We start from the raw sequence: 27,691 nt of genomic DNA, 5'->3' as shown, positions 1-27,691 counted from the left end.
AAATCCATTGATAAATTAGCTCTACGGCTGGGTACACATTACAGCGGATCCTGCATTGCGCAGTGCGTACACACTTGCACAGTGCACCGATATCATGGCCTAATGCCATACATTACATAGCACGGCCATGCGAAAGATATCGTTATGTGACCAGAGGCAGATTTTCCACAAGGCAAAGCATTGAGCTACTACCGTGTGACATCATGACATCACATACACCTGCCCACACTCCCCAAATCCCCTTGATGATCTTGAATTGGGTAAAAAGTATTTGTACCCGTAAAATGGTTTCATCCACTGTATGTGGGCAGTCAATTTACTGTAATGCGATGCAGGTATTACGCCTTCTTCCATAAGATCTAGAACCGGATTCAGATTTGTACGCAATGCAGACGTTCATGCAGCTGAGCATTTATCTGTAGACTGTGCACTCGCCAAGCTAATCTACCGATGCCAGCTACAATCACCATCAATAATATAGTACTGCAGATTGTTTCAGCAAGGACTGCCCCAAACCAGTATCTCTTACTTAGGGCCCTATGAGGTCCAAATTTGCCTTTGCATGCTATCTGCGGGTACTCACTGAATAATCTGGCTGGTATGACGATCTGCTTTGGCCAGATATCGGTCCCTGGTCATTGTAGAATGTACTTGCCCTTGGAATGACGGATAACAAAAGCTATTTGAATGACCATTACTGCTGTCTACATAGTTTAAGTGCTGTATAGATCGGTGTGTGATGGACATTTAGGTGAATGTGGAAACGTCTTTTCCATCTGGGAGAATCGGCGTACTGACCAACTGGCATAGAAATATCATGAACATGCTTCTCTGTCTCTAGAAATAACTAGCACATGGTGACTATATTGTGTTAAAAGTTCCTTAAAGTAAGCTAAACATATGGGGTCACAGGTTGGCATGAAGCAGATGAGAAGGATGAATGTTATGTCACTAACAATGTCAGATCCTGATATTGTACACTGCAGAACGTGTGCGACATTTCATTAAAGACCAGCTCTAAAAATGGTTGGATTCCAGCATTTTCCTTTAATACACATACTACAATGTGCATGTGAACAGTGCTTGGTACAGAGAGTTGCTCTGTATGATCACCACAATATTGGACAGTCCAGTTTAGCAAACCCTGGATATTTCCGTAGCTGCCAGTAAGTGTCATTCGTCACCCAGGAATCATCACTGGATTTTCTGTTGGTTAAAAAAACAAAAACAAATTAGTTATAAGGTGATCATCAAATAAAAGGACATTGTGTACTTTAGTCTTTAGAGCAACAAAGCCAAAGAGTGATTTTCTTATTTCATTACTGATCAAGTATTTTTCTTAACTATCATCCTACATGTCAGTATCACAAATGTCAGCATGTCATGTGACAGCAGGGGGGGGTTTGAGGGGTGGGGAGGCTGTCACATTGCACAAAGCAGACACAAAACATTGGGTTACCTGGCACAGACAAAGACAGTTTGCCACAGTGACTCAGGATCACAGCACTCAGTATGTTATGTGACAGCAGAGAGGGGGGGGGGGGGGGTTATACTCAATCTGGCAAAAATATTTGGATAACATAAACAGGGATCAGAAAAAACGGGGAGAGAACCTGTGAACTAAAGCCACAATGAATCAGTTTTGTGTATAAGAAATATATACATAGAGAATCCACAATCAATGTAATTGAAGGTATAAAGTAGCCAGTCCGGTACAGTGGGAGAGTACTTTTCCTTACCCTGCTTGAAAAGTAGTGGGATGCCCGACCATTACACCAACAGGGACTGTATTCAAATACATATACTTTAATACAGAGCTGGTCCCCATTTTGCAGCTATAACAGTTTGTACTATTATTGAAAGGTTTTCCATAAGATTTTGGTGTTTCTGTGGGAATTTGTGACCATTCATTCTGTAGAACATTTATTAAGTCAGACACTGGCTCACAATCTCCATTCCGGTTCATCCCAAAGTTGCCCGATGGGGTTGCTGTCAGGGCTCTGTGAAGTTCTTCCACAAGGAACTCAGCAAACAAAAGGTTATTAGTCCCTGCTTTGTGCCCTGAGGCACATTCATGTTGGAACAGAAAAGGTCTTCCCCAAACTGGTATTTTTAGTGGATATTTTGCACATTTCTCACAGCGACGTGGACACTCAAAGGGTTGATTTTGCCCTTCACTGTAAAGAAGGGGCCTAGCCCAAACCCAGAGAAACAGCCCCATACCATTATCCCTCCTCCACCGAACTTCATATTTGACAGAATGCAGTCAGGCAGGTAACGTTCTCCCAGCATCTGCCTAACCCAGCCTCGCCCTTCTGACTGCCAAACCGAGAAGCTGATTGGTCACTTCACAGAACACGTTTCCTTTGCTCCACAGTCCAGTTGGTGCGCTTTACTACAGCCAGCACTTGGCATTGGACTTGGTGATGTGAGGCTAGCATGCAGCTGCTCTGCCATACACACCCACTGCACTAAGCTCCCGCCCACACAGTTTTTGTGCTTAAATTAATGACCGTAGCAGTCATTGGTTTTAAATGGTCTACTGCTTTTATGGTTGAGTTGCTGTTGTTCCTAAATGCGTCCACTTAATCATTTCACAAGCCATTATTGCACAGGTGACATCCTATTCACAGTACTACGCTTGCAAACACTGAGCACTTCAGAACGACCCATTTTGTATCACAAATGTCTGGAAACGGAGCCTGCATGGCCAGGTACACCTATTAATGCTGGAAAATTGTGCACCTTTTCCAGCATTAATAGCAGTCTGAAGAAATGGCCGAAAAAGAACTGATAAATATCAAGATTCTTCTTAGAACTTGTCACAGTGATTAACATGAAAGAAAATGACATGGGACCGCAGCTTTAAAAAAAAATATTAATAAAACTGTTGTAAACAAAGCATACTAGCTTATGCTACGGATGGAGACAGACTTGTTATTGCCGCTGGCATGCCAGATGCTCCGGTCTGGCGGGTGGGGCGCCAGTGCACGCATGAGCTTCTCGGACACTTGCACCACCATTGCCTGCAATGCGGCGCACAGGCGTCAGAGACGCACGCGCCATAACCCCCGGCGCACCGTGGTGATTGGTGCGCCAGGGACGGAAATAATGCTGGCTCCATTTGTACATAAAACACAATGGGGGCAGATATATTAAGCCTAGTGAAGTGATAATGTGCCAATCAGTCCCTAACAATCAGTTTTCAAATCCAGCCTGCAACTTGTCAGTTTGGAGCTGATTGGCTGCTGCATTATGACCTTCCACTTTTATTACCACTTCTCTAGGCTTAATACATCTGTGTCCCAGTGTTGCACTCTGCCTGGGATGGTCAGTGCTGCATTTGTTTAGAAAGAAATCCTTTTGTTTAGTAAAAACGCTCATTTCATTACTCCGACAGATGTGAGAAATGTAGGACAACTGTACACAGCATATGGGAAATCTGTACCTGAAAAACCGGGCCTGGTGCTCGAGAGTATTCTCCTCCAGAACCCTCCTCCTCTCTCGCTGGAGCTGCTCGATGCGCTCCTTCTGTGCTGTAGCTCCGTCCACATTTCCTTCTTCAAGAAATCTATGACAGGACAAAACCACATATGCATTAGCCAGAGAGGAATATACAAGTGACAATTCCACAGAGCGTGTCTGACAGGATCCAGCTCACACTGCCCTACATAACATTAATCGCTGACCTTAAATGAGACTTTTTTTTTTTTTCTTTTTTTTTTTTTAAGTGAACTTGGAAGTTCAATGCATTCATTTGTGTCTGCTATTTAATTAGAAAATACGAATAAAACCTATTCAAAGGGGTAAATTTACTAAGATGGGAGTTCTATTGAAGATGGAATGTTGCTCCTAGCAACCAGTCAGATCCTACTTCTTATTTAACTAGCACCTTCTAGAGAGAACACATCTAATTGGTTGCTAAGGGCAACATCCCATCTTTAATAGAATTCCCATCTTAGTAAATTTACCCATTGAAATTCCTTTTTATGAAACACCCCTTCGGTTATAATAATCAGCCCCACCATAACTCAATGGCTCAAATTTGCTCATGGTGAAATCAGCAACGTTTTCCCTGTGGCAGAAGTTCGGCCGCGCCGCTTGTAGGAGGAGCATCCCGACCGTGACCCCCCTGCTGCATGTCCGGCCCAGCGATGATGCCCCCTGCAGCCTTTACAGCGCAGCACGTGGACTAAATCAGGGATGTATCTGACATATTCCATGAAGACACCTCACTATGGTGCAGAAAAGCAGTTGCTTGATCAAACAGAATGTGGTCAACCACATGACTGGCCACACTGCTCACTGATGGTCTGGTTTAGTGGTTGTACCAGAAAGCCAGATCAAAATGTGCACTCCCCATAGTATTCATCCTCCAAATATTGCCATCACATCATACGATCTATTCAGTGACTGTTATTTCTGAATTTCCCCTGAAACAGGATGCCGGCACCAGTATATTGACCACCAGTCATCTGTATGTATCACCTTTGAGTGACTATTGATAAATCCTTCATAGTGGTGTTCCCAAGAAAGACTTAGGGGGGTATTCAATGTGCCGCCGCTAAGTGTGTATGGGCCTTAACACCCCTACAGGCCATTTTGAATAGAGCAGCTGGACTAATTGTACTTACCATTCTTTTACTATTGTTCCACGCTTGACATCAATCATCTGCAATCAACCTAATACAGTGGTTCCCAAATCTGCACAAACATACAAACCTATGTCCAATTTTCTCTGCATGTATGATACACACACACGTGTGTGTGTGTGTGTGTGTGTGTGTAATATATATATACATATATATATATACATATATATATATATATATATACACACACACATATACATTCACACACACACATACATAGAGAATACAACTGTGCCCAGAGTGGCTAACTGTGATATTTGTCAGATATCAGAACACACACATACGTACACACACACGGTTAATATGTTACCTTTGGTCTGGTCTGAATCTGGTGTCAGTACACGGTAGCAGCGGTTTAGTCTTTGGATCGATTTCATTAAGCTGTAGTGCAAATCTTGTAAACCCGTAGTACAGCTCAGAGTCTTTGGGCATAGGATCTGTTAGAAGATAAAAATAGCAAATGTGTAAAACAAAACCACACACAGTATAAAGAAAACCCCACATACATAAATGTATCAAATCGTTGCATTAGTGCAACAAATAATGCAGCGAGCATAATAAGATAAAAATAGAGCATATACTGTATGTCAGTATTAGCGATATGATATGACCAATGTTGTTAGTGCTTGTATGTGTGCACATGCATTTTCTTTTTATGTGTGGCACTGCAAGTCTCAGCAAGGTAGCGCCTCTCATGTTTAAAACTAGTTAAAAGCCAGTCAAAATGACATCTTCTGCAATGTACTATAATTTTGAGCTGTTACAGTTTTTACTTTTTACCCAGTCCCTATCTGCTCCTACCTCCAATCTGTCTTCACAACTACCTCTCTGCAGATTCAGCAAGTTTAACACAAATCAGTGTCCCTGCAAAAACTGCTTTTACTTTCTGCTATGACATCTTTTAGCACACAAAGGAGTAATTTGGTCTGTCGAGTGGCCTGCAGTGGTCAGTGGAGGTCCTTCACCTCAGAGGTGAGGAGCAGTTAGCTATATATATATATATATATATATATATATATATATATATATATATATATATATATATATATATATATATATATATATATATATATATATATATTAGAGTGTGCAGTTCACCCCCTTTACAGCATAATAATCAAACAAAATGTCATGTTGAAAACTCTCAGGGGTGCAGCAATAACCCCTTTCCCACTTCCATTCAATCCCTGCTAAAAAATAACCCAATTGTGTCCACTCGCCTCTCTTCTGTGAATCTTCTGTTTATTAGATTGCTATAATCGGGAACACTGTGCATGGGCCTAATGACATACTATATAATTCTATTGGGTTCCATCATTTGTGAATTCATGGACCAATGGTGCAGTGACATTAAGGGAACCAGACAAAAAGGCTGGAGCATTCTTACTTGCATATGTCACAGGGTCACTTAAGGCCCAATCACACTGGGCGACTTTGAGCTGAAAGTCGCTCAAAACAGCAGGTTTGAGCGGCTTTCAGCTCAAAGCCGCCCAGTGTGTATGCCCCAGCGATGAGCGCTGCTGCGCACTCCCAAAACATAGCCGGGAAAGCCGCTCATCTGTTCGTATTACCAGCAGATGAGCGGCTTTCAGGACGGCCTTGCATAGCTCCGCTATGCAACGCCGTCCTCCCCCCTACGGCGGCGCTGGGCAGGGGGAAAGACGCCCAGTGTGTATGCCCCAGCGATGAGCGCTGCTGCACACTCCCACAACATAGCCGGGAAAGCCGCTCATCTGTTCGTATTACCAACAGATGAGCGGCTTTCAGGAAGGCTTTGCATAGCGCTGCGCTATGCAACGCCGTCCTCCCCCCTACGTCGGCGCCGGGCAGGGGGAAAGCCGCTCAGTGTGTATGCACTGAGCGGCTTTCCCCCCAGCGATGAACGCAATCATCACTGTCCATAGATGCTGGCCAGTGTGTATGGACCTTTAAACAATGTAGTTGCCAATGTGTAATAATGATCTTAGCCCATTGGTTAATGAGGGGAGTAAAATGATGCTGAAAAAACAGCCCATTTTACCTTATGTGGAAAAATATATTGTAGTCTTAACAGGTAAAGAAAAGACTTTCCCAATAAAGCAATATTCTCAGGAGTAAGAATTAAGAAATAAAATCTACAAAGTCCGTCAGCATCAGGAACAATAAAATCCGTGCCGCTCAGAAACACAACTCCCGCATCAGCTTATGCCCATGGGTACAACCTATAACAGCAGTGCAAGGATCATATCGCTATCGTGGTTTCTAAATATAAAAACAGATCAATGTATATCTGATAAAAAGCCAGGGTACAGAGATACTTTTCTTTTTATATATAATTTGTCATTTATTTAAAGACACATACTGTAGCCTTAAGCTCCATACACACGGAGCAATATATTGCTCAGTGTCCCGATTTCATCAGCGACCAGACACTAAAAATATTGCTCTGCCGGGGGAAACAGCTGATCACAGGAGAATGCTGCTCTGACCAGTGACCTCCTTAGGGCTGGTTGTGGGAGCCCGCTCCCAGCGACAGTCGCGCAGTGCTCTGGGATTTGGTAGCTTATTCCCGGTACTATAAGCGAGAATTGCCCATGTTTACGGCGCTTATGGGTACACATAAGATATTACCAAGAAAAGATAAATATTGCAGAAAGGACAAAATACTGAAAAAAAATTGCTGAAACAAATAAGTAAACACAATAGCGACAGACAAGAAAGGAAAAGGGGGTAGGGGGAGTAGGGGAAGGGGGCTAGAACTGAAAAAGAAGGAAGGGTAATCCCAGGGTGGGAGGGGAAAGATTCATAGGTCATCATTAGAAATATCACTTATCGCATGGGTCCTCAAACTGCGGCCCTCCAGATGTTGTGAAACTACAAATCCCAGCATGCCTTGCCACAGTTTTGCTATAAGGGAGTGTTAAAACTGTGGCAAGGCATGCTGGGATTTGTAGTTTCACAACATCTGGAGGGCCGCAGTTTGAGGACCCATGACTTATCGCATAGGTCTTCAACCTGTGGCCCTCCAGATGTTGTGAAACTACATGTTCCAACATGCATTGCCACATTTTTTCCTATAAGAGCATGCCAAAACTGTCAGGGCATGCTGGGACATGTAGTTCCACAACATCTGGAGGGCCACAGGTTGAAGACCTGTGACTTATCACATTAGGACAAAATAGAAAAGTGTGAGCTCTTCAGCCAAAACTGGTCAGTTTCTTTGTATACCAAAACAAGAGGGGGGGTGGAGAGTGAAAGGATCACTCAGTAGCGCTGGCTGATTCCGCTGGGAGATCTGAGATCACATCAAGTTAACGGCAATATTAAATCGTTTGAGTATGGCTGCTGCCACCTTATCAGAGAGATTGTGATTCTCTGTAGAGCAAACAGAACAAGATGTGTGTGGAGATAGTGAATCCCCACCAGATGGCGCTGCCACACTCAATAGGATTTATCAATAAGACTCTATTAGAGAAATATATTTGATCTTTGAGTTTTTTAATAAAAAAAAAAACCATGGTATACTGTACATAATAAAATAAGAAATGCGCATTTTACATATAAATTATTACACTCAAATGGGACATACAAGACATACAACACAAAACATATAAAGTGAATAGACACGGGCTGGCTATGAGGCTTATGGCTGCATGTAAATAATCATGAGACAATAAAACTTTTTCCTTTTTGAGCAAATAGTTACCAGTCCACATGGGATTAGAGCTCTTGCTGTGCTGGGCGTTGATACCAGATCCTATATCTGAGCAGAAGCTGCTTTTGGTAATGCAGTGGATGTCCACTCCCTAATTGGGGGAGTTCAGCTCCAGGTACTGGTTTCGTCCCAAATAGTGTCCAAATCCCCAATGGGATATTTGTAATCCACACATTGATAGCGACTGGCACCAATATGGTTAGAGCAGGCTCCAGAACGCGTTTCTCCGCCTTCACTTAGCTCGGCGGCTTCCTCAGCTGGAGCCTGCTTTAGCCATATTGTTGCCAGTCGCTATCACTGTGTGGATTACAAATATCCCATTGGGGATTTGGACACTATTTGGGATGAAACCAGTACCTGGAGCTGAACTCCCCCAATAAGGGAGTGGACATCCACTGCATTACCAAAAGCAGCTTCTGCTCAGATATAGGATCTGGTATCAACGCCCAGCACAGCAAGAGCTCTAATCCCATGTGGACTGGTAACTATTTGCTCAATAAGGAAAAAGTTTTATTGTCTCATGATTATTTACATGCAGCCATAAGCCTCATAGCCAGCCCGTGTCTATTCACCTTATATGTTTTGTGTTGTATGTCTTGTATGTCCCATTTGAGTGTAATAATTTATATGTAAAATGTGCATTTCTTATTTTATTATGTATACCATGGGTTTTTTTTATTAAAAAAAACTCAAAGATCAAATATATCTCTCTAGTAGAGTCTTATTGATAAATCCGATTGAGTGTGGCAGCGCCATCTGGTGGGGATTCACTATCTCCACACACATCTTGTTCTCTTTGTATACCAGCCAGTTAAACTAAGTGGATGTAAATATGGGGACTGTTGGGTGCATAGAGCACATGCCATGCCGTAATACTTCAGCAAGTTCTTCAACATCCCCTTTGTTCTTACTGTGTACATGTCCCCATTATACAGGGACCAGTGTGATGAACTTACTCATCCTCCAGATGCAGATTGGTGAGGAAGGAGACCCGTAGAACATGCTCTCATGCCATTTGCCAAACAGCCGATGCACAACTTTACCATTTCTGTCCATCACTGTCCCTTCAATCTCATGCACATTTGGATTCCAATACTTTGCCTGCAAGAGAAGTGAAAAGAATTAGAATGATGGAAATCCTATTAAATAACCATTCTATGCCCAACAGAGTGATTAGCGCCCAAATCATCTGATACCGTGTGAATGGCCCCAGATATTTAAGTACATAAAAAGGCTCCCTATCTATATATTTTCCACACAGCGCTGAGGTCATGGGATCTATTCCCACCATGGCCCTAACTGTGTGGAGTTTGTACATTCTCCCTGTGCTTGCGTGGGTTTCCTCCCATTATCCATAAATACACTGATTAATTGGTGCTTGACAAAAACGGACCCTAGTGTGCGCATGTACAATGGCAGACTGGATGGGCCAAGTAGTTCTTATCTGCTGTCATTCTCCATTTTTATTTACTTCATGAACTCTGTGGCTGTGTTTATGAAGCCCCCAGTGAGTTTGCAAAATTAACTAATACAAAGGATTATTTAAATAAAAATATACCCTATGAAAGAGTGCAACAAATAAAAGCAAGTAATGTCTTGTACGGTATATAAATGACCCCTGGCCTACAGTCTAGGCCACAGATTAACAACCCACAGCCAGCTAGGTAATCTTTTGCAGCCCACCGCAAGCTGGTCATATTTCTTGAGGTTGGCATTGCTTTGCTGTCCTGCTCAACAGCTTCTTTTAGCTATACACTGCTGTCAGGGGCATTATTAGGACAGGGGACTGTAGAGGATGAGATCCAGTATAAGCTAAGCTTCTCTGCAATCTGGTGAGACAATAGATTCTGAAGTAGAGTCTGATAGTGAAGAGAGAGCGCAGTTCACAAGGGCTTACAATTTATAGAACATATAAGTTGACACTGCGTAGAATAGAGTAGACAATACAGAGATTCGGCATGAAATACAGACAGTCAAAATACAGACAGCTATTGACTGACGGTCAAAATCCTGACAAGGTCAAAATACTGACATTTAAAATCCCGACAAGGTCAAAATATCGACATATAGAATGTAGACAGGTGAAAAAGTCGACACGACTTTCTGTCGACAGGTGGCGAGGTCGACATGGGTTTTTTCACTGTTTTTTTAACCGAATGTCGACACAGTGGACATGGACACAGTCGGAAGTCAACCGCAGCCCCTCGCATCGCTCGCCATGCTTTGGGCTCGGTGCCTCTATACCCTCGGCACACTTTTTTATTCTCCCACCACGCCCTAGTGGATGGTAGGGCATGAAATACCGCCTGTCGGGTCAAAAAACAGTGAAAAAACCCATGTCGACCGAAAGTCATGTTGACTTTTTCACCTGTCTACATTCTATATGTCGGTATTTTGACCTAGTTGCGATTTTAAACGTCGGTATTTTGACCTTGTCGGGATTTTAAATGTCGGGATTTTGACCTGGTCGGGATTTTGACCGTCGGTCAATGGTTGTCGGGATTTTGACTGCATCCCAAACACAGACCCAATGTAGGATGCGGGGAATATTTTATGGGACACATTTGAACATTTTGCTCATCTCTACATGTATTTAGTCAAACCACATTATAAACACAAAACAATGTTACCTTCACAAATGTGACTTTGCAATGACAAGTGTTACTATTGTTCTTGATGATAATCTCTCCATAATGCTCGATCCACCTCTGGCCACTCAAAATGTTATGAATACAGGAGGTCACCTTATTCCATTCATAATGGTCCTCAAATCTACAGCGTCAAGTTCAAAAGAAAAACTAAAATGTTAAAATCCCCCAAAATAATTTGTTTCGTCTGCATTTCCTACTGTAGGCGCCGTCATACTGTGGGATTTGGGAGCAGAGAATGCTGAGTACTGGAAGACCAGAACGATCCTGCGGCCAGACCACTATACTGGGAGGAGTACAGTGAATCAGCTGCCACAGATATAGGCCCTTATTCTGGTTCACGCGCCAAGGCAAATTCCTTCTCAAATGTGCACTGCAGAGAGAATTAGATTTGGGTGGGTTATTTTGTTTCTATGCAGGGAAAATACTGGCTGCTTTATTGTTACACTGCAATATATATATCTCACTTTGAAGCAAAACCCCACTCAAATCTAGTTCTCTCTGCACAATTTACATCTGCCCCACCTGCAGTGCATATGTTGTCCATTTGAGAAGGAATTTTCCTTTGCGAATGAACCAGAATAAGGGCCATCATTTCCAATACAATACAGGTAAATGGGATATAGGTAAAATCAACAATTCAGCTCCAAAACTGGAGGCATGTTTTTGGAATTCTGAAATCTAATATTTTATATAACCCTGTTGATGAATGGGAGGTACCGTAGTTACAGTATGTATCCTTAAATCACAATGTTATTGAACACATTGTCACAGGTACAACATTGGTCAGAGCATGCTGACTAAAATTAAAGAATTGTAACCAGATCACTAATATCTTTTGACTTGATGTTTCACTCTCTTGCGTAACGGTATAGTGTGGCACTGGTTATAAAGCTTTTATTAACATGAGTATCGTGTCGGTTTACTATGATCATCAGAACACTGACGACACAGCAACTGTTGACATTGTTCATGTCTATAAGTCACACCAAATTTCTGACCAATTCATGAGAGAGCTAGGCAAGGAAATACAAATACTCAGAACCTTACAAAGTAACTAACTGCAGTTATTATGGTTTGGGGAGCCGGTCTTTTATGTACGGAAATTAATTATGGAAGCCTTGAATGTGTATATAAAAAATATTGAGAAAACTACAATGTGTTATGTTTTATTGTTCAAATGTAGAATAATGCCACTTATTACCCTGATAGAATCAGATGAGTTGTGCCATATGGCACTATTTCCATGGATTTGCCCCAAAATTTATTTTTCCACCGAATATCTGGGGGGGAAAAAAAAGTTAAAACAGTAATTTTATATTACATTGCAAAGACCTTGTACACTGTGGTATTGAATACAACATATTGCAAGCACTGTACTACAGTGACACAGACATGGAGTCTTGGGTTTGACTCCAACCATGGCAGTATATATGTGTGAATTGTATATGTTCTCCTTAAGTGTGCACAACTTTGCTCCCACACACTGAGTATTCAATGCTTTTTGCAGCTGTGACAGCGAGCAGTGCTGATTGCCCACCGTCACAGCTCGCGGGTCAGTATTGAACTGACCCCTGCACCCGCCGTTTACACCTTGCTGGGTTTTTACAGAGAGGTGGAATCGGCTTGGGCGGCTGCTTCTAAAATGGCGAGGCTCGCAGCTAAATGCAGCGGGCTCCCTGCATTAGCCTCAAACCTTGCAGTTTGAAGGAATCCTTACCATTCTCTGACAGCGAGGATTCCCTTGGAACATTGAATAGGGTGAGCAGCCAGCGTGGAGGTTAAACGACGAGGGCGGCTTGTTTTCAGTGATCCTCGCCATTTAACCCCCTCGCCCACCGAGATAAACTGGTTGGATAAATGGCTTTTGACAAAATGAATAAAAGTGCAATAATGACAACTAGAAAACAAACTATAGTCGAGATTATAATGACCTAGTCTTTATCTATGGTTGGTATTACTGCCTCACATCCTTAAGGTTATTAGTTCAATACTGTGTGGAGTTTGTATGGTCTCCTTGCGATTGTGTGGGTTTTCTTCAGGTGCTTCAGATTCTTCCACAATATAAAAAAACATACAAAAACTGGCTTCTGACAAAAAATACCGTAGTGTACAGATGGTGCGACTGAGCTGCTCTGAGAGGTGTAGTGTACAGATGGTGTGACGGAGATGCTCTGAGGGGTGTAGTGTACAGATGGTGTGACGGAGCTGCTCTGAGAGGTGTAGTGTACAGATGGTGTGACTGAGATGCTCTGAGGGGTGTAGTGTACAGATGGTGCGACTGAGATGCTCTGAGGGGTGTAGTGTAGAGATGCTCTGAGGGGTGTAGTGTACAGATGGTGTGACTGAGATGCTCTGAGGGGTGTAGTGTAGAGATGGTGTGACTGAGATGCTCTAAGGGGTGTAGTGTACAGATGGTGTGACTGAGATGCTCTGAGGGGTGTAGTGTACAGATGGTGTGACTGAGATGCTCTGAGGGGTGTAGTGTACAGATGGTGTGACTGAGATGCTCTGAGGGGTGTAGTGTAGAGATGCTCTGAGGGGTGTAGTGTACAGATGGTGTGACTGAGATGCTCTGAGGGGTGTAGTGTACAGATGGTGTGACTGAGATGCTCTGAGGGGTGTAGTGTACAGATGGTGCGACTGATGCTCTGAGGGGTGTAGTGTAGTGATGCTCTGAGGGGTGTAGTGTACAGATGGTGCGACTGAGATGCTCTGAGGGGTGTAGTGTACAGATGGTGCGACTGAGATGCTCTGAGGGGTGTAGTGTAGAGATGCTCTGAGGGGTGTAGTGTACAGATGGTGTGACTGAGATGCTCTGAGGGGTGTAGTGTACAGATGGTGTGACTGAGATGCTCTAAGGGGTGTAGTGTACAGATGGTGTGACTGAGATGCTCTGAGGGGTGTAGTGTACAGATGGTGTGACTGAGATGCTCTGAGGGGTGTAGTGTACAGATGGTGTGACTGAGATGCTCTGAGGGGTGTAGTGTACAGATGGTGTGACTGAGATGCTCTGAGGGGTGTAGTGTACAGATGGTGTGACTAAGATGCTCTGAGGGGTGTAGTGTAGAGATGGGTTGACTGAGATGCACTGAGGGGTGTAGTGTACAGATGGTGCGACTGAGATGCTCTGAGGGGTGTAGTGTACAGATGGTGCGACTGAGATGCTCTGAGGGGTGTAGTGTACAGATGGTGCGACTGAGATGCTCTGAGGGGTGTAGTGTACAGATGGTGCGACTGAGATGCTCTGAGGGGTGTAGTGTACAGATGGTGCGACTGAGATGCTCTGAGGGGTGTAGTGTAGAGATGCTCTGAGGGGTGTAGTGTACAGATGGTGTGACAGATGCTCTGAGGGGTGTAGTGTACAGATGGTGTGACTGAGATGCTCTAAGGGGTGTAGTGTACAGATGGTGTGACTGAGATGCTCTGAGGGGTGTAGTGTAGAGATGGTGCGACTGAGATGCTCTGAGGGGTGTAGTGTAGAGATGCTCTGAGGGGTGTAGTGTACAGATGGTGTGACTGAGATGCTCTGAGGGGTGTAGTGTACAGATGGTGTGACTGAGATGCTCTGAGGGGTGTAGTGTACAGATGGTGTGACTGAGATGCTCTGAGGGGTGTAGTGTACAGATGGTGCGACTGAGATGCTCTGAGGGGTGTAGTGTAGAGATGCTCTGAGGGGTGTAGTGTACAGATGGTGCGACTGAGATGCTCTGAGGGGTGTAGTGTACAGATGGTGCGACTGAGATGCTCTGAGGGGTGTAGTGTACAGATGGTGCGACTGAGATGCTCTGAGGGGTGTAGTGTACAGATGGTGCGACTGAGATGCTCTGAGGGGTGTAGTGTACAGATGGTGTGACTGAGATGCTCTGAGGGGTGTAGTGTACAGAATGTGCGACTGAGATGCTCTGAGGGGTGTAGTGTAGAGATGCTCTGAGGGGTGTAGTGTACAGATGGGGCGACTGAGATGCTCTGAGGGGTGTAGCGTACAGATGGTGTGACTGAGATGCTCTGAGAGGTGTAGAGTACTGGCTTTTCATTTACATGTTGACTTAATACTCACAGAGTACTAGATGCATGGCTGCTTCATATACAGATTTAGTGCACGCAGATATAATATCAAACCAATAAGTGTAACTAGCAATGTAACTGTCACCAACAGAATTACTTATGCGAATAGTCACACCATTATGGGTGAGGAAGGCACTCTGAGCTGCAATTTCACCTGGGAACTATTGTACGCAAAGGGCTTCTTGGCATGACTGAAGCCATAGGGGATATTCAATCTCCCGCCACCATTCCCGACGGGGGAAATGGCAACGTGGCCCTATTCAATGCTGTCTTGAACAGGGATCTCGTCAGAACGTGCCTGACTTCACAAGCAGTCGAGCAGGTTCTGTCGAGAATGGCCGGGAATTGTCGAGCTTCCGGCCGCAGCTCGTCAATATCCATCCGCATCTCGTGGCCACACCCCCTTCTCGGCGCTCGGCAGGCAGGACATTGAATCCTGCCTGCAAAATCACAGTCGAGTACGGGACAAGGTCACTGCTGTCAGGCCAGCTTGTCCATGTGATAATAAATATAGACTGGGGCAGTAACTGATGTGTGACTAAATATTCCCTGTAAAAAATGGTTCTACTGTATATAAAATTCACAAAATTAATAAACCATTTATCAACCATTCAGGAAAATTATAATGCATTAGGTAAAAAAAAAAGTTTTCTTAAAAATGAATGTACAATACATAGAAAAGGAGTGACCACTAGAGGGCCTACTCAAGCTTTAAATACAGAGATAGACTACAGAGCGGATACTAGACCTTCTCTATTCCCAATACTGTGATATGCAAGAGGCTCTCTCCTAGCTAAGATCTGATTTCTGGAGCGTGCACAATTCCAATGTAGGTTCCGCAGCAGCACAAGTAATGAGAGGGCCTCAATATAAACCTATGTTAGCATTTCCCCTGCAGGGCTGCTGGGTAGGCCACATAACTGTCCCGCAAGTCAGGCTAATGGAAGTAATGAGCAATATAAAAGGATCTGGTGAGCCACAATATAGCCAGAAGTCCATTCTATATTAATATACTAGTGTTTCCTAATGTGTTTATAACTCTGAGTAACAGGCTGTAGTGAATCAGCTTTGCAAACCACTGATCTGTTTTTTCCCCTTAATCATTTTAAATTGCTTTACTTTAATATGAAAATTATACTACTGCTAAAAATACAATCAGCAGTAAATGCTATTTGGTCATGGGAAAAGGTTTACAAAGAGAGGATCGTGGGAAATCCAACCTTAATGGCTTGGTCACCCATAAGACTGTCTGACTAAACAATTGCTAATGTTGCTGTAAGCTACAGTATATTCTGTATGCTAATCTCCTATAGACACTGAGGCCGGGTGGAGGCAGCTCCCTATGCACATGCAGAAAGCCAGGCGTACATACATACATGTTACTGGCACGGTAGCTAGCACCCATAGAGGCAGGATGGGGTAAGAAGAGGGTATTGTAACGCAGGCGGAGGTGGGTGACTGGGACTATAGCGGCAGACTGGCGCAGTAACACATGTACAGCTGGAAACTGCAACGGTGCCTGGCTGATGTGGGTGAACGCTTCCTGATGGTACATCAATGTGTGTGAATGTATTGCAGCTGTTATTATTTTAATGGATGCCTATAAGGTAATTTGTATGTCACAAGCAAAGCAAATGGGTGGAGGTCTGCACCAGTAGTGTAAGGCCTCTGCATATAGCCAATGTTGCACCACTGCAATCGTAACATCTTTTGTAGACGACATAGGTATGCCAATCCCGGGGAGTTTTTTCAATGCTGGGAGTAGGCCTCCCTAATTACCCCCCCCCCCCCCCCCCAAAAAAAAAAAAACATGCCCCTGCTCCTCCAAACCGGCACATTTATTCAAATCAGCAGTGTGGCTGGGAGTGGGGCGGCGGTGTGGCCGGGGAGCTGTGCAGTGTGACCTCTGATTACGTCACGCCGCGCATAGCCGCACAGCCAGAGAGGGGAGCCGCTGGTCAGTGTCTGAGCACCCTCTGCATTCGCCTGCGCAAGGGCAGTCTAATCTCCCTGAGGGTACAGGCTATGCAGTCTCTTGTCCAAGGCCTCCATCCAAGTAAGTCCATAAACCAGACCGGAAACTGTTGCTGTATGGTGGTTTGATCATAAGAACAGACATAATCCCAACACCTTTCCTCCTGTAGCTACGATGAGGCGCTCGCTATTCAGCTTAGCATGGAGGGGTCATTTTATTATATCGAAAGTGCCAAATTATGGAAACCCCATGCACCCAGAAAACCCTTACTTCCATGTAATCTAGATAAGAGTAATTGGAGAGAACCACTGACAGCAGCAGAACAGAGAAACGTTCTGCTCGAAGCACTGAACAAGGGTCTCGCTCCTAGTGCTGCAGAATACGCAGCTCTGTGAATGTTGGGAATAGAACGTGTTATTATATTAAAGACTTAGGAATATTTTGATGGATCAACAGGGAACGTAGGTTGCTGGATGTCAGGGGGGGAGAAAAGTAGGTGCTATATGCTCTAAGTAGCTAATGATGAATAAGTAATGCATTCCTATTAGACACTGCTCATTACAACTGACTGGTAATGTGTATTTGAAATCACATTTACAGTCATCACTTGTTCATTAAATCCCATTTGTAGACATCATTTCCAAACACAGTAGACTGTTTATGCTATTTGCAGAACATCCTGCGTCCCAGGATGATACCTGACCCATTAAAAGCTGCCAGCAACTGCAGCCAAATATCGCTGCAATGCAAGCCTTCAATTCATCATCTCGGAATATGTTTTTATGGCCTATTTAGTCACTGTACGGAAATATCATGGATTGCTTTATACACAATGAAGTACATTACTTTCTCTTTTAGTGCAGCGGACAGCTTTATTGTATCACATCTTAGCTGTTGCATCATATAAACGAATCAGAAAAAACCCACCTGGTTGTGAATCCCACCATCATGACCAAGCCCATGATCACAAATTGCACCACTGAGCATTAAAGAAGGGCGGAGTAAGTGATGAACCGGGTCACCATGCCCCGCCCTATGCAACACCGGGTTTAAGCTTCTCTGCCACATTGGTCTTTGACAAAGGTGGAGATTCATCAAAGCCTTGTGAGAGATATACAGTATAGTACTACTGACCAATCAGCTCCTGTAATTGATCAAACACAGCCTTTAGCATGGCAGTTAGGAGCAGACTGGCTGGTACTTGACACTTTATCCCACTCCAAGATTTAATAAATCTGTCACTTTTTTATTTAAAGGTTATTAGTTGCAAGGCTCTTATGGATCTCCACTGCACACTAACATGTGGTGTAATCTGCATATTGTATTAGGGGGTGCTAAATAGTTACAGATCGCTGGAAATCGCCAGACTCCCTTAGCTGGCGGAGAGGCGCACTGACGGGGAAGCGTGAGCGTCTCACACGCTCCATCTGTACGATATTTTTATGAATTGGAGAAACCCATCTGTAATTATAACCCTTACTAACATTTTTGAATAATTACCTTGGTGTAGGATGAAATTGTCAGACTCGGCATGGCAGGCAGATACAGGCGGATGGTGACTCACCTGCGAGGAACAAAATAACCTTTTAGAAAACGCCCTACGCACATTCAGTGCTGTAAAAATGCAATTTTCAAGAATTCAAATGACTGGGCCATAAATCAACATAAGACATTGCGGAGGTATTCAATTAGAAACGATTTTTCATGAGAAAAACACACCGTTTCCCCCAGCACCCTGAATGATACCAGTAACAAGATATAGGGGGGGTATTCAATCCCGGTCCCGACAGCCTGACCCTGGCCTGTTTTCTTTTTGCTCGAACGCAAATTGCAAGGCGGGATTCAATGTCCTGCCTGCTGATCAGCGAAAAGGGGACGTGTCCGCGTAAACGGCCATGGATTGCCGAGATCCGGCTGTGACCGCGACAATTCACGGCCGCTCTTGGCAAAACAGGCCCAACAGCTTTTAAAGTCGGGCAACTTTTTAACTGCCTCCTCAATGCTGTCGGACAAGACAGCATTGAATATGTGCCCCCCGCTATTTCAGCCGTCGGAAATAGCGGTGGGGATTGAATACCCCCCAAAAATCCTATATGGCAACAGAGTTTAGAAAGACTTCCTAACACTAATAATTATTAAGTCTAGTTTTTTCACTGGTTTGCTGTCCTGGGCTTTCTGGCTTATGCTGATTTTTTGGAGTGCCACAACCTGCACTTAGATATGGCGCTAGGGACCCCAATACACAGAGAAGCCTTGACAACAGCTTATGTATGTTATATATTTGCGCCAATATATGTAAACAAGTTCTCTGAATTCTGTTACCATATAGGATTTATAGCTTGTTACTGGTATCATTCCGAGTGCTGGGGGAAAACAAAGTGTTTTTCTTTCTCAAAATCACCCCACCCTTGGGAGCACCTGAGTGATATCAATAAACTAATTGAGCATCTGCCAGTATATATATATATATATATGTATATATGTATAGTGACGATTTTTCACCTTGGCGAAAAATCGTCACTTTTTTTTTTGGGGGGGCGAATGGGGTAAAAAATAAAAAAAACTTTTTAGCGAATGGGGTAAAATAAAAAGTTGAAACTGCATTGCCAAAAATGCCTTCAATAGCAGCGAAGACTGACGTAATTGAATAGTCGGGGGTGGCATTAATTTTTTTCCCTTATGTGAAACAGCTGCAATAAATGAATACCCCTCACTGACCATAGATCTAAAGCAAAAATAAAATCAAATTTAACTTACACGCATACACTACAGGTAAGGTGCAAAGCAAGGAGACCCCTTACCCATGGGGCAGTTTAATGACCCAGACATCAAGCTAGACGCATATTGACCTGTTTTGCACTTAAGAAAACAGTCTGCACTTTGAGTTTAGAAATGATCAATGTTCTTAACTCAATTCTCAGTTCACAGCTAGAAACATTGCAATTTACAGAAGTAATACAATTATGGGTACTTGTTTCCTAGAACGGCCACAACGATTTAGATCGTTGTGGTCGTAAGATAAAAAATCGGATCGATCGCATCGCATGCGATTTGGTCGCATACGATGCGACCGATCCGATCGACCGATTTTTCACCCGATTTTTTTTTTTTTTTCACCAGATTTGTTTTAATTGCCCCCCCAAATGTTAATAAGTGTGCTAGACCCCACGATAGACGTGAACCCGAAGCGTGGCGAGCGCAGCGAGCCCGCGAGGGGCGGCGGTGCGCGTCCTCCGACCTTTTCATTCCCCTACTATCCACTAGGGCGTGGAGTGAGAATATAATAGTGTGGCGAGCGCAGCGAGCCACCGAGCCCGAAGCGTGGCGAGCGCAGCGAGCCCCGCGAGGGGACGCGTCTAACTTCACAGGTATACGCGTCCCCTCGCGGGGCTCGCTGCGCTCGCCACGCTTCGGGCTCGGTGGCTCGCTGCGCTCGCCACACTATTATATTCTCACTCCACGCCCTAGTGGATAGTAGGGGAATGAAAAGGTCGGAGGACGCGCACCGCCGCCCCTCGCGGGCTCGCTGCGCTCGCCACGCTTCGGGTTCACGTCTATCGTGGGGTCATGGCGGGCACATAAAAAATGTGAAATGGGTCATATTGGCCCATTTCACCTTTTTTATCATTTTTCCCTATGTGAGATGGACTTAATCAAGTCCATCTCATCTTGTGCCATTATAATGGCACAAGACCGACCGATTTCAATGTTAAAAGATTTTTTAACATTGAAGTCTATGGAAAAATCGGGTCAATCGGTCGGTCGCATCGCGGCCGATTTTAATTGGTCGCGACCGACCGATTGACCCGATTTCTGTCAATCAAAGTGAAAAAATTGTAAAAAATCGGCCACATCGTGAGGATCGTGTCCCTTAATTAAGAGCCACGATCACTCACGATTGTGGCCGTTCTAGGAAACAAGTACCCAATTATGTTTAGCACATCCTTTTAGCATACCTAATAAAAAATGAGAAATGGTTCTGTAAGAGTGCTGCTCTGCTGAAAACTTGCGGAGCAAATTCTCCATTAACTAGTGCAGAGCCCAGTTTTAGAATTATTCAGCTCTTCTAGCAGCAGATTTCAGTGACTACAAATGTGGCCCTAGTGATGAACTTAAAACTGAACCCCAAATGAAAATGGCAATGGGTTGATTCAATTTACCATTATAGTCTAAGGGGGGTATTCAATGTCAGGGTCACGGCAGTCGAGCTTGCTCGACCGCCGTGACCCAGTCCCGTTCTCGGTCAGCTCGACCAAGAACACGCAGGCGGGATTCAATGTCCCGCCTGCCGGGGAGCGAAAAGGGGGCGTGGCCGCGAGTTGCGGCCTGGAAGCTCGTCACTTCCCAGCTGTTCTCGGCAGAACAAGCCCGACAGGGGAAGACAGCATTGAATAGGGCCCGGCGGGCATCTCCCCGATGGGAGGTGCTCGCCGGAGATTGAATATCCCCCTAAGTATCTTTTGTAAAAGCCACCAATGGCACCTCAATTTGCTGCTGACTTGCGTACTGTTTGCAGCCTGATGGGGCTTCAAATAAAAATCAAGTTGGAGGTACTGTAAATCCTGGCATATATAATCGCAGGGCGAACACAAAATTCTTAAGGCACCCATACATTTTTCCTAAGAACAAGTTGGACCAGTTTGCCCTTTGAGAGTCTCCTGGCAGCTCCCCGGGAGGCTCGCTTACGATTTGGAACTTGATGTGCATGCAATTTTTTGCATGTAATAACCCCCCGGGGAGCTGCTGCAGCAGAGGTGGTGGGGCGGGCAGCTGGGTCCAGACAGCGTTGTCTGAGAGGCGGCGGCTGGGAGCTTGTAGCGGAATTTGCCAAGAGGCGGGGTGGGAAGCGGCTACTGAATTTGAAAGAGTATTTTTAAAAGACTGGCCGGCCGGTTATTGTCTGAGAGAATTCTCTCATCTAGAATACAGTGTCCAGTTCTGGAGGCTATCTCCAGAAGGATACAAATACATTAGAGACTGTACAAAGAAGGGCAACTAAAATGGTGCATGGCCTACATCACAAAACGTACCAGGAAAGACTAAAAATCTCAATACATATAGTTTAGAGCAGTGGTTCCCAAACTGTGTGCCTAGGCACCCTAAAGTGCCCCAGGATACTTGCAGGGGTGCCTTGGGTTGGTGGACCAATATCAATTCATATTATTTATGGTCAATGTACCAGGCAAAACCAGTGCTTGTGGCTGCCAATCATAATATATGTGGACAAACAGAAGCAAATCCTGTCCGATAACTGTGACATATAAACACAATGCACTTAATTTAATAATTTTTTTCTGAATTTCTCGATAAGAAGCATTTGGCCTAGGGGTGCCTTGGAAATATTTTGATGCTCTAGGGCGCCGTGATTCAAAAAAGTTTGGGAACCCCTGGTTTAGAGCATAAACTGGTATGGGGGCACATGATAAGAAACTTTCAAATACAGCAAGGGTTTAAACAAGGTACAGGAGGGAAACATTCTTCAAATGAAGGTCAGTATTAGACCACATACACTGAGACTGGAGGGAGTTCAGGGGAAATCTAAGGAAAAATTACTTCACAGAAAGGATAGTGGACAAGTGGATATGCCTCCCTCCCATCAGAGGTGGTAGAGGCCAAGACAGTAGAACAATTCAAACATACATGGGATAGACCAGGCATGTACAAACTGTGGCCCTCCAGCTGTTGTGAAACTAAAAGTCCCAGCATGCCTTGCCATAGTTTTTGCATTCCCTAATAGGAAAACTGTGGCAAGGCATGATGGGACTTGTAGTTTCACAACAGCTGGGGGGGGTGATAATTTGGACATAAAATGTAACCACCAAAGTGGGAATTGCTGCGCTATTTATTTGTAATACACACCATGAGTGAATGCACAGACTCAAATAACTGGATGGAAACTGTCTCGGTATAATATTAAAGCTAATTTATTTAGACAAATATAGAAAATTTTAATAGGCGGCCACCTATAAACAATAAGACACAATAATGTACTAAAAATTCAAGATAATTTTTATGCGCATATATATATATATATATAAAATTATAAAAACTTTATACAATGAATTTCTGTATAGACAAGACTTTTTATATAAATAGGCTTTCTATTTTCCTCCTCGAAAAAGCCCTTTTGGAGGGCGAACCGCGTTACACGTTACCCCCCAGCGATTGGTGATATATTGCCCAGCAGCCTACAAACATCGGATGACCATTTCCAGAATTTATTATTTTTTTCTTTCTGCAAAGTTGCTTGGTTTCCATCTTCTACGGCAGCACCATCTAGCCGTACAAAGCCGCAAGCTTGGAGTCTAGCCGGAGAACGCCAGCAGGAGTACTAATCCAGAGTGGGTGAGAGACGCGCTGTATTATCACTGACAGCGTGAGTGCGCAAAACATCAACCGCACCCACCCGCCTAACATCACAGCTAACTCCGTACGGCGGGACACTCCGGACTCGCAAGGTGAAGGACTGTGTGGAGGTATAGGTGAGATATTTACCCAACAACACACCACCCTCCATAGCATCTGCTCTTATATACAAACTGTCCTCCCGCGAGCTATACTTCATCTATACAGACTCCCCGCTGTGTAGTGCTGTGGCCCGGCAACACTGTGGGTTCAGCTCGGCTTTCCCTTTCCTTACAAGGAACAAGATCTTCTGGCAAATTTGCTATATATATCATCCACTACCCTGGAAATATATCCAAAATTGGGAGGAAAATAGAAAGCCTATTTATATAAAAAGTCTTGTCTATACAGAAATTCATTGTATAAAGTTTTTATAAATATATATATATATATATATATATATATATATACTTGTAGAGAGGAGGCACTCCGACTTGAGCCTTTTTAGTAGCTGTGCAGACAGCAAGGAAAACTGCTAATAACTCCGGTGCCCTCCAATCTGCAGGGGATGCTGCTGTATGTAGACGGCTTGGGGGGATGGCGGCACTCGGCAATGAGATGAATTCCACACGGGTTTAATACCAACGTTTCTGGGCTTTATTGGCCCCTTTATCAAGGTGCAGGAAGAACACATGTACATAAAACAAAAGAACATTTATACCTTACCGTCCGTTCGCGCCACCCGCCGTCTCCCGCCTCGGCGTCTGACTGATGACGTCACCTGCTAGAAGACGCTACGGGTAGCGTGGAGGGATCCCGTGCTTTATGGCGGTTGCCCGGCAACAACACAGCACGGGATCCCTCCACGCTACCCGTAGCGTCTTCTAGCAGGTGACGTCATCAGTCAGACGCCGAGGCGGGAGACGGCGGGTGGCGCGAACGGACGGTAAGGTATAAATGTTCTTTTGTTTTATGTACATGTGTTCTTCCTGCACCTTGATAAAGGGGCCAATAAAGCCCAGAAACGTTGGTATTAAACCCGTGTGGAATTCATCTCATTGCCGAGTGCCGCCATCCCCCAAGCCGTCTATATATATATATATATATATATATATATATACATAATAATTATCTTGAATTTTTAGTACATTATTGTGTCTAAAATTTTCTATATTTGTCTAAATAAATTAGCTTTAATATTATACCGAGACAGTTTCCATCCAGTTATTTGAGTCTGTGCATTCACTCATGGTGTGTATTCCTTTAAGATATTACAAATAAATAGCGCAGCAATTCCCACTTTGGTGGTTACATTTTAGTCTTTTTGTGTGAAGTCCGTTATCGGACCTAACACAAATTATATGCTCAGACACTTGAGCATATAGAATAGCTGCAGCTCAATATGTTTATACAAAACCCGAATAGTAAAATTCTAGTATTATCAATATATCTTATAATATATTAGCGCCCGATTTGGTCACTAAATTTTAGTGACTAAGTATCTGTTTAATAGTTTGGACATGCCTGGGATAGACATAAGGATACTCTTAGGAAGACAAAGAGGTGGAAGCACCGCGCTGAGTTAACCAATTACACCATGTATGAACTCACACTGCCACAATTAAAAAGCATACATTAAATACATTTAATACCAAATATGTACATCAAGATATATTTAGAAAAAGTATCCAGTTTACCAATATAAATCGCTGCTAATTCCAATGCAAAATAATATGCATTTTAGATCTGATTGGCATATATAATAGGCAGTCTTTAATATGCCAGGTGGACAGTCATTAGCTGGTATTGTAATATTTGACGTATACGTTGGTGAATATGTAAAGTGCCACAAATAGCCACTGTGGTACCGGGCTCACGATACTCACAGCAGGGGTCCCAAATGTGATGTCTACACTGCCGATGTTGAGCTGGAAGGTGAGCAAACTGCCTCCGTCTTGCCCCGTCTATCGGATGGAAATTTAGACGGGGTTGCTGACTGACGCGACACGCAGTCTCTCACCTGCCTGTGTCTAGCGTCTGATGTAAGGATACTCTTACAAAGAAATAAAGGTTTATGGGTAACAATACGGTAAAAAAAAAAGGGGCAGACTAAGATGGGTCAAAATGGTTCTTATCTACCGTGGAATTCTAGGTGTCTAATAATGTTATTAGCAGAAGGACAATCTACTTGAATGAAGGACAGAACAAAATCCCCATTCTACTGTACCTGCTCTGCAATAAATTTGTATCCTTTATCTTCGTTCCAATATTCATAGGTTTCTCCCAGCACAGGGTTAAACGGCTTACTACCAGCCCTATAGAAACTAGGTGCGTATGCAGACACAGCAAATGTGGCGACGTAAACCTACAGTACAATACAAAAGACACAAAATACATCTGATAAACTGGAATTCTATCATAGGATAATACACATTTGAAAAGATAAAAGAAAACATTGGAAAAGTGTAAACATATATTAACCCTTTGAGAGCCAAATAATTTGGTCATTTTAGGTGTGAAAATTGCAAAGCACACATTTTTATTCATCACAATTCCCTGTAATGTTTACCTTATATAGAAAATATAATCTTTTTTTTTTTACACAACATTTTTTATTTTTATTTATATAACAAATGGGAGCAACGCTGGTATTTATAGCAGATATTTTGCACAACTCTCAGAGATGTTGGTGCTCAGAGGGGTATTTCAATGCTTTGTATGAGCTGTGACAGCGAGCAGTGCTGGCTGCTTGCTGTCACAGCGAGCACGGTCAGTATTCAACTGCCCTCCCCCCCAGCACATGCTATTTCCACATTGTTGGCTTTTTGCAGCGACATGGAAATGGCGTGTGCAGCCGCTAAAACCGGGAGGCTCGTGGCTAAATGCAGTGGGCTTCCTGCATTATCCGCGAGTCTCGCTGATTGGGGGAATCCTCATCATCATCTGACAGCGGGGGTTCCACTTGAACATTGAATAGGGTGAGCGGCCGGTGCAGGGGTTAAGCGGCGAGGGTTGCTTGTTTTTGGCAATCCCTGCCATTTAACCCCCTTGCCGGCCGCATTGAATACTACCCAAAGGGTTAAGGGCGAGATGTACTGAGCCTTGAAACGTGATAAAATGGAGAGTGATAAACCTCCAAACCAATCAGCTCCTACCTGTCATTTTTCAAACACAGACTGTGACATGGCAGGAAGGTGCTGATTGGCTGGATGTTTATCACTCTGGATCAAGAAATCGGATGTAACCGCTCCCGCATTGCGCGCACGGAATTACACGCACATGTGCAGTTGTACACCTGTGACCAGACTGCCGCTCTCTGTGCCCCAGAATCCTCACTGAGCACCAGGAATACAGATGTAATTATGTGTACACAGCCCAGTCAGCAAGCTTTAGGGGCTACACTTGGATCTCAAAGATATTAGCCTACTGTGCAGGCACCAAACAAAGAAATGGGCTTCTCGGAATGCTCCAAATCAGGTATACACACGGACAAAAATTGTTAATGCATATGGGGTGATCAGTCTGCCTACAGATCATACTTTGGGGGGGGGGGGGGCTGGTGTATGTCTGGATATTAAAGATCACAGCTGTAGGAACAGTGTCCGGGATAAGCTTGTTCATGCAGTCGCACAGATTCTTGGTAAGAAAAGGCAGCTTCTCTCATTAGAACCAAAAGGTAAGCAAGGGGCATATGGGAAAGCAGCCGCAGGTTGTCCGGTACAGACCCTTAGTCATTAGGGGAGATGTGTTTGGGGTTCGTATAACGCTGCATTAACTGTAATTTCCTACGCTTGGTTCCAGCGCACACTCAGACCGAAAGCACCTAATATACCCCCTTAAAATGGATTTGCCTTTAACTCTGCATCTGCCACACTGTGACAAAGGAGAATGAGCCCCGCGCATTTCATACCATTCTCTCAAATGGGTCCTGAGTCTGAGCGGCTTTGTCCAACAGTTCACTGTATTCCAGTTCCTCGCACAGGCGCTGCAGGGTGTTGAGGGGCTCATTCAGTTGCACCGGCATGGAGACCTTGGAGAGGTCCTTCCCGATGTTATTCCTAAGAATGTTCCACAGGCTGATGTTACTTGTGTTCGGGCAAGGTGCAGGAAGACACGATCGGTGCTTGGGACAGCCATCCACTACAGATGCTTCATCTACATCAAGAGAATGTTGCATTGTAACACATTACGTTATAGTATATGGAGCACCCCCCCCCCCCCCCTTCCTCTTTAAATCTAGAATTCTTAGTAATAACAATTGTTTTAATAAAACAATCCATGATTCTGGATATACTAGCGCAATATTAAA

The 27,691-nt window shown here is 44.0% G+C and overlaps 1 protein-coding gene across 4 annotated transcripts in view; it reads right to left on the bottom strand.

The window, feature by feature from the left end:
- Positions 1–1,027: 1,027 nt before the first annotated feature.
- The window catches only part of OSBPL3 (oxysterol binding protein like 3), a 173,994-nt gene continuing 147,330 nt past the window's right edge, over positions 1,028–27,691 (bottom strand). For all 4 annotated transcript variants that reach the window (XM_083189186.1, XM_083189189.1, XM_083189188.1 and 1 more), the window contains 9 exons: positions 27,293–27,537; positions 25,610–25,747; positions 18,538–18,601; positions 12,199–12,277; positions 10,977–11,118; positions 9,303–9,447; positions 4,963–5,089; positions 3,449–3,571; positions 1,028–1,206 (listed from right to left, as the gene is read on the bottom strand). In XM_083189186.1, coding sequence (XP_083045312.1) covers positions 1,110–1,206; positions 3,449–3,571; positions 4,963–5,089; positions 9,303–9,447; positions 10,977–11,118; positions 12,199–12,277; positions 18,538–18,601; positions 25,610–25,747; positions 27,293–27,537 — 1,160 coding nt within the window. In that variant the 3' untranslated portion in view covers positions 1,028–1,109. The remainder of the gene's footprint in view (positions 1,207–3,448; positions 3,572–4,962; positions 5,090–9,302; positions 9,448–10,976; positions 11,119–12,198; positions 12,278–18,537; positions 18,602–25,609; positions 25,748–27,292; positions 27,538–27,691) is intronic.

This window comes from Crinia signifera, chromosome 5 (genome assembly GCF_055691185.1).
Source record: "Crinia signifera chromosome 5, ASM5569118v1, whole genome shotgun sequence".
Classification (NCBI taxonomy): domain Eukaryota; kingdom Metazoa; phylum Chordata; class Amphibia; order Anura; family Myobatrachidae; genus Crinia; species Crinia signifera.
Note: the sequence above shows the minus strand (reverse complement) of the source record. Positions and strands in the feature narration are given on the sequence as shown.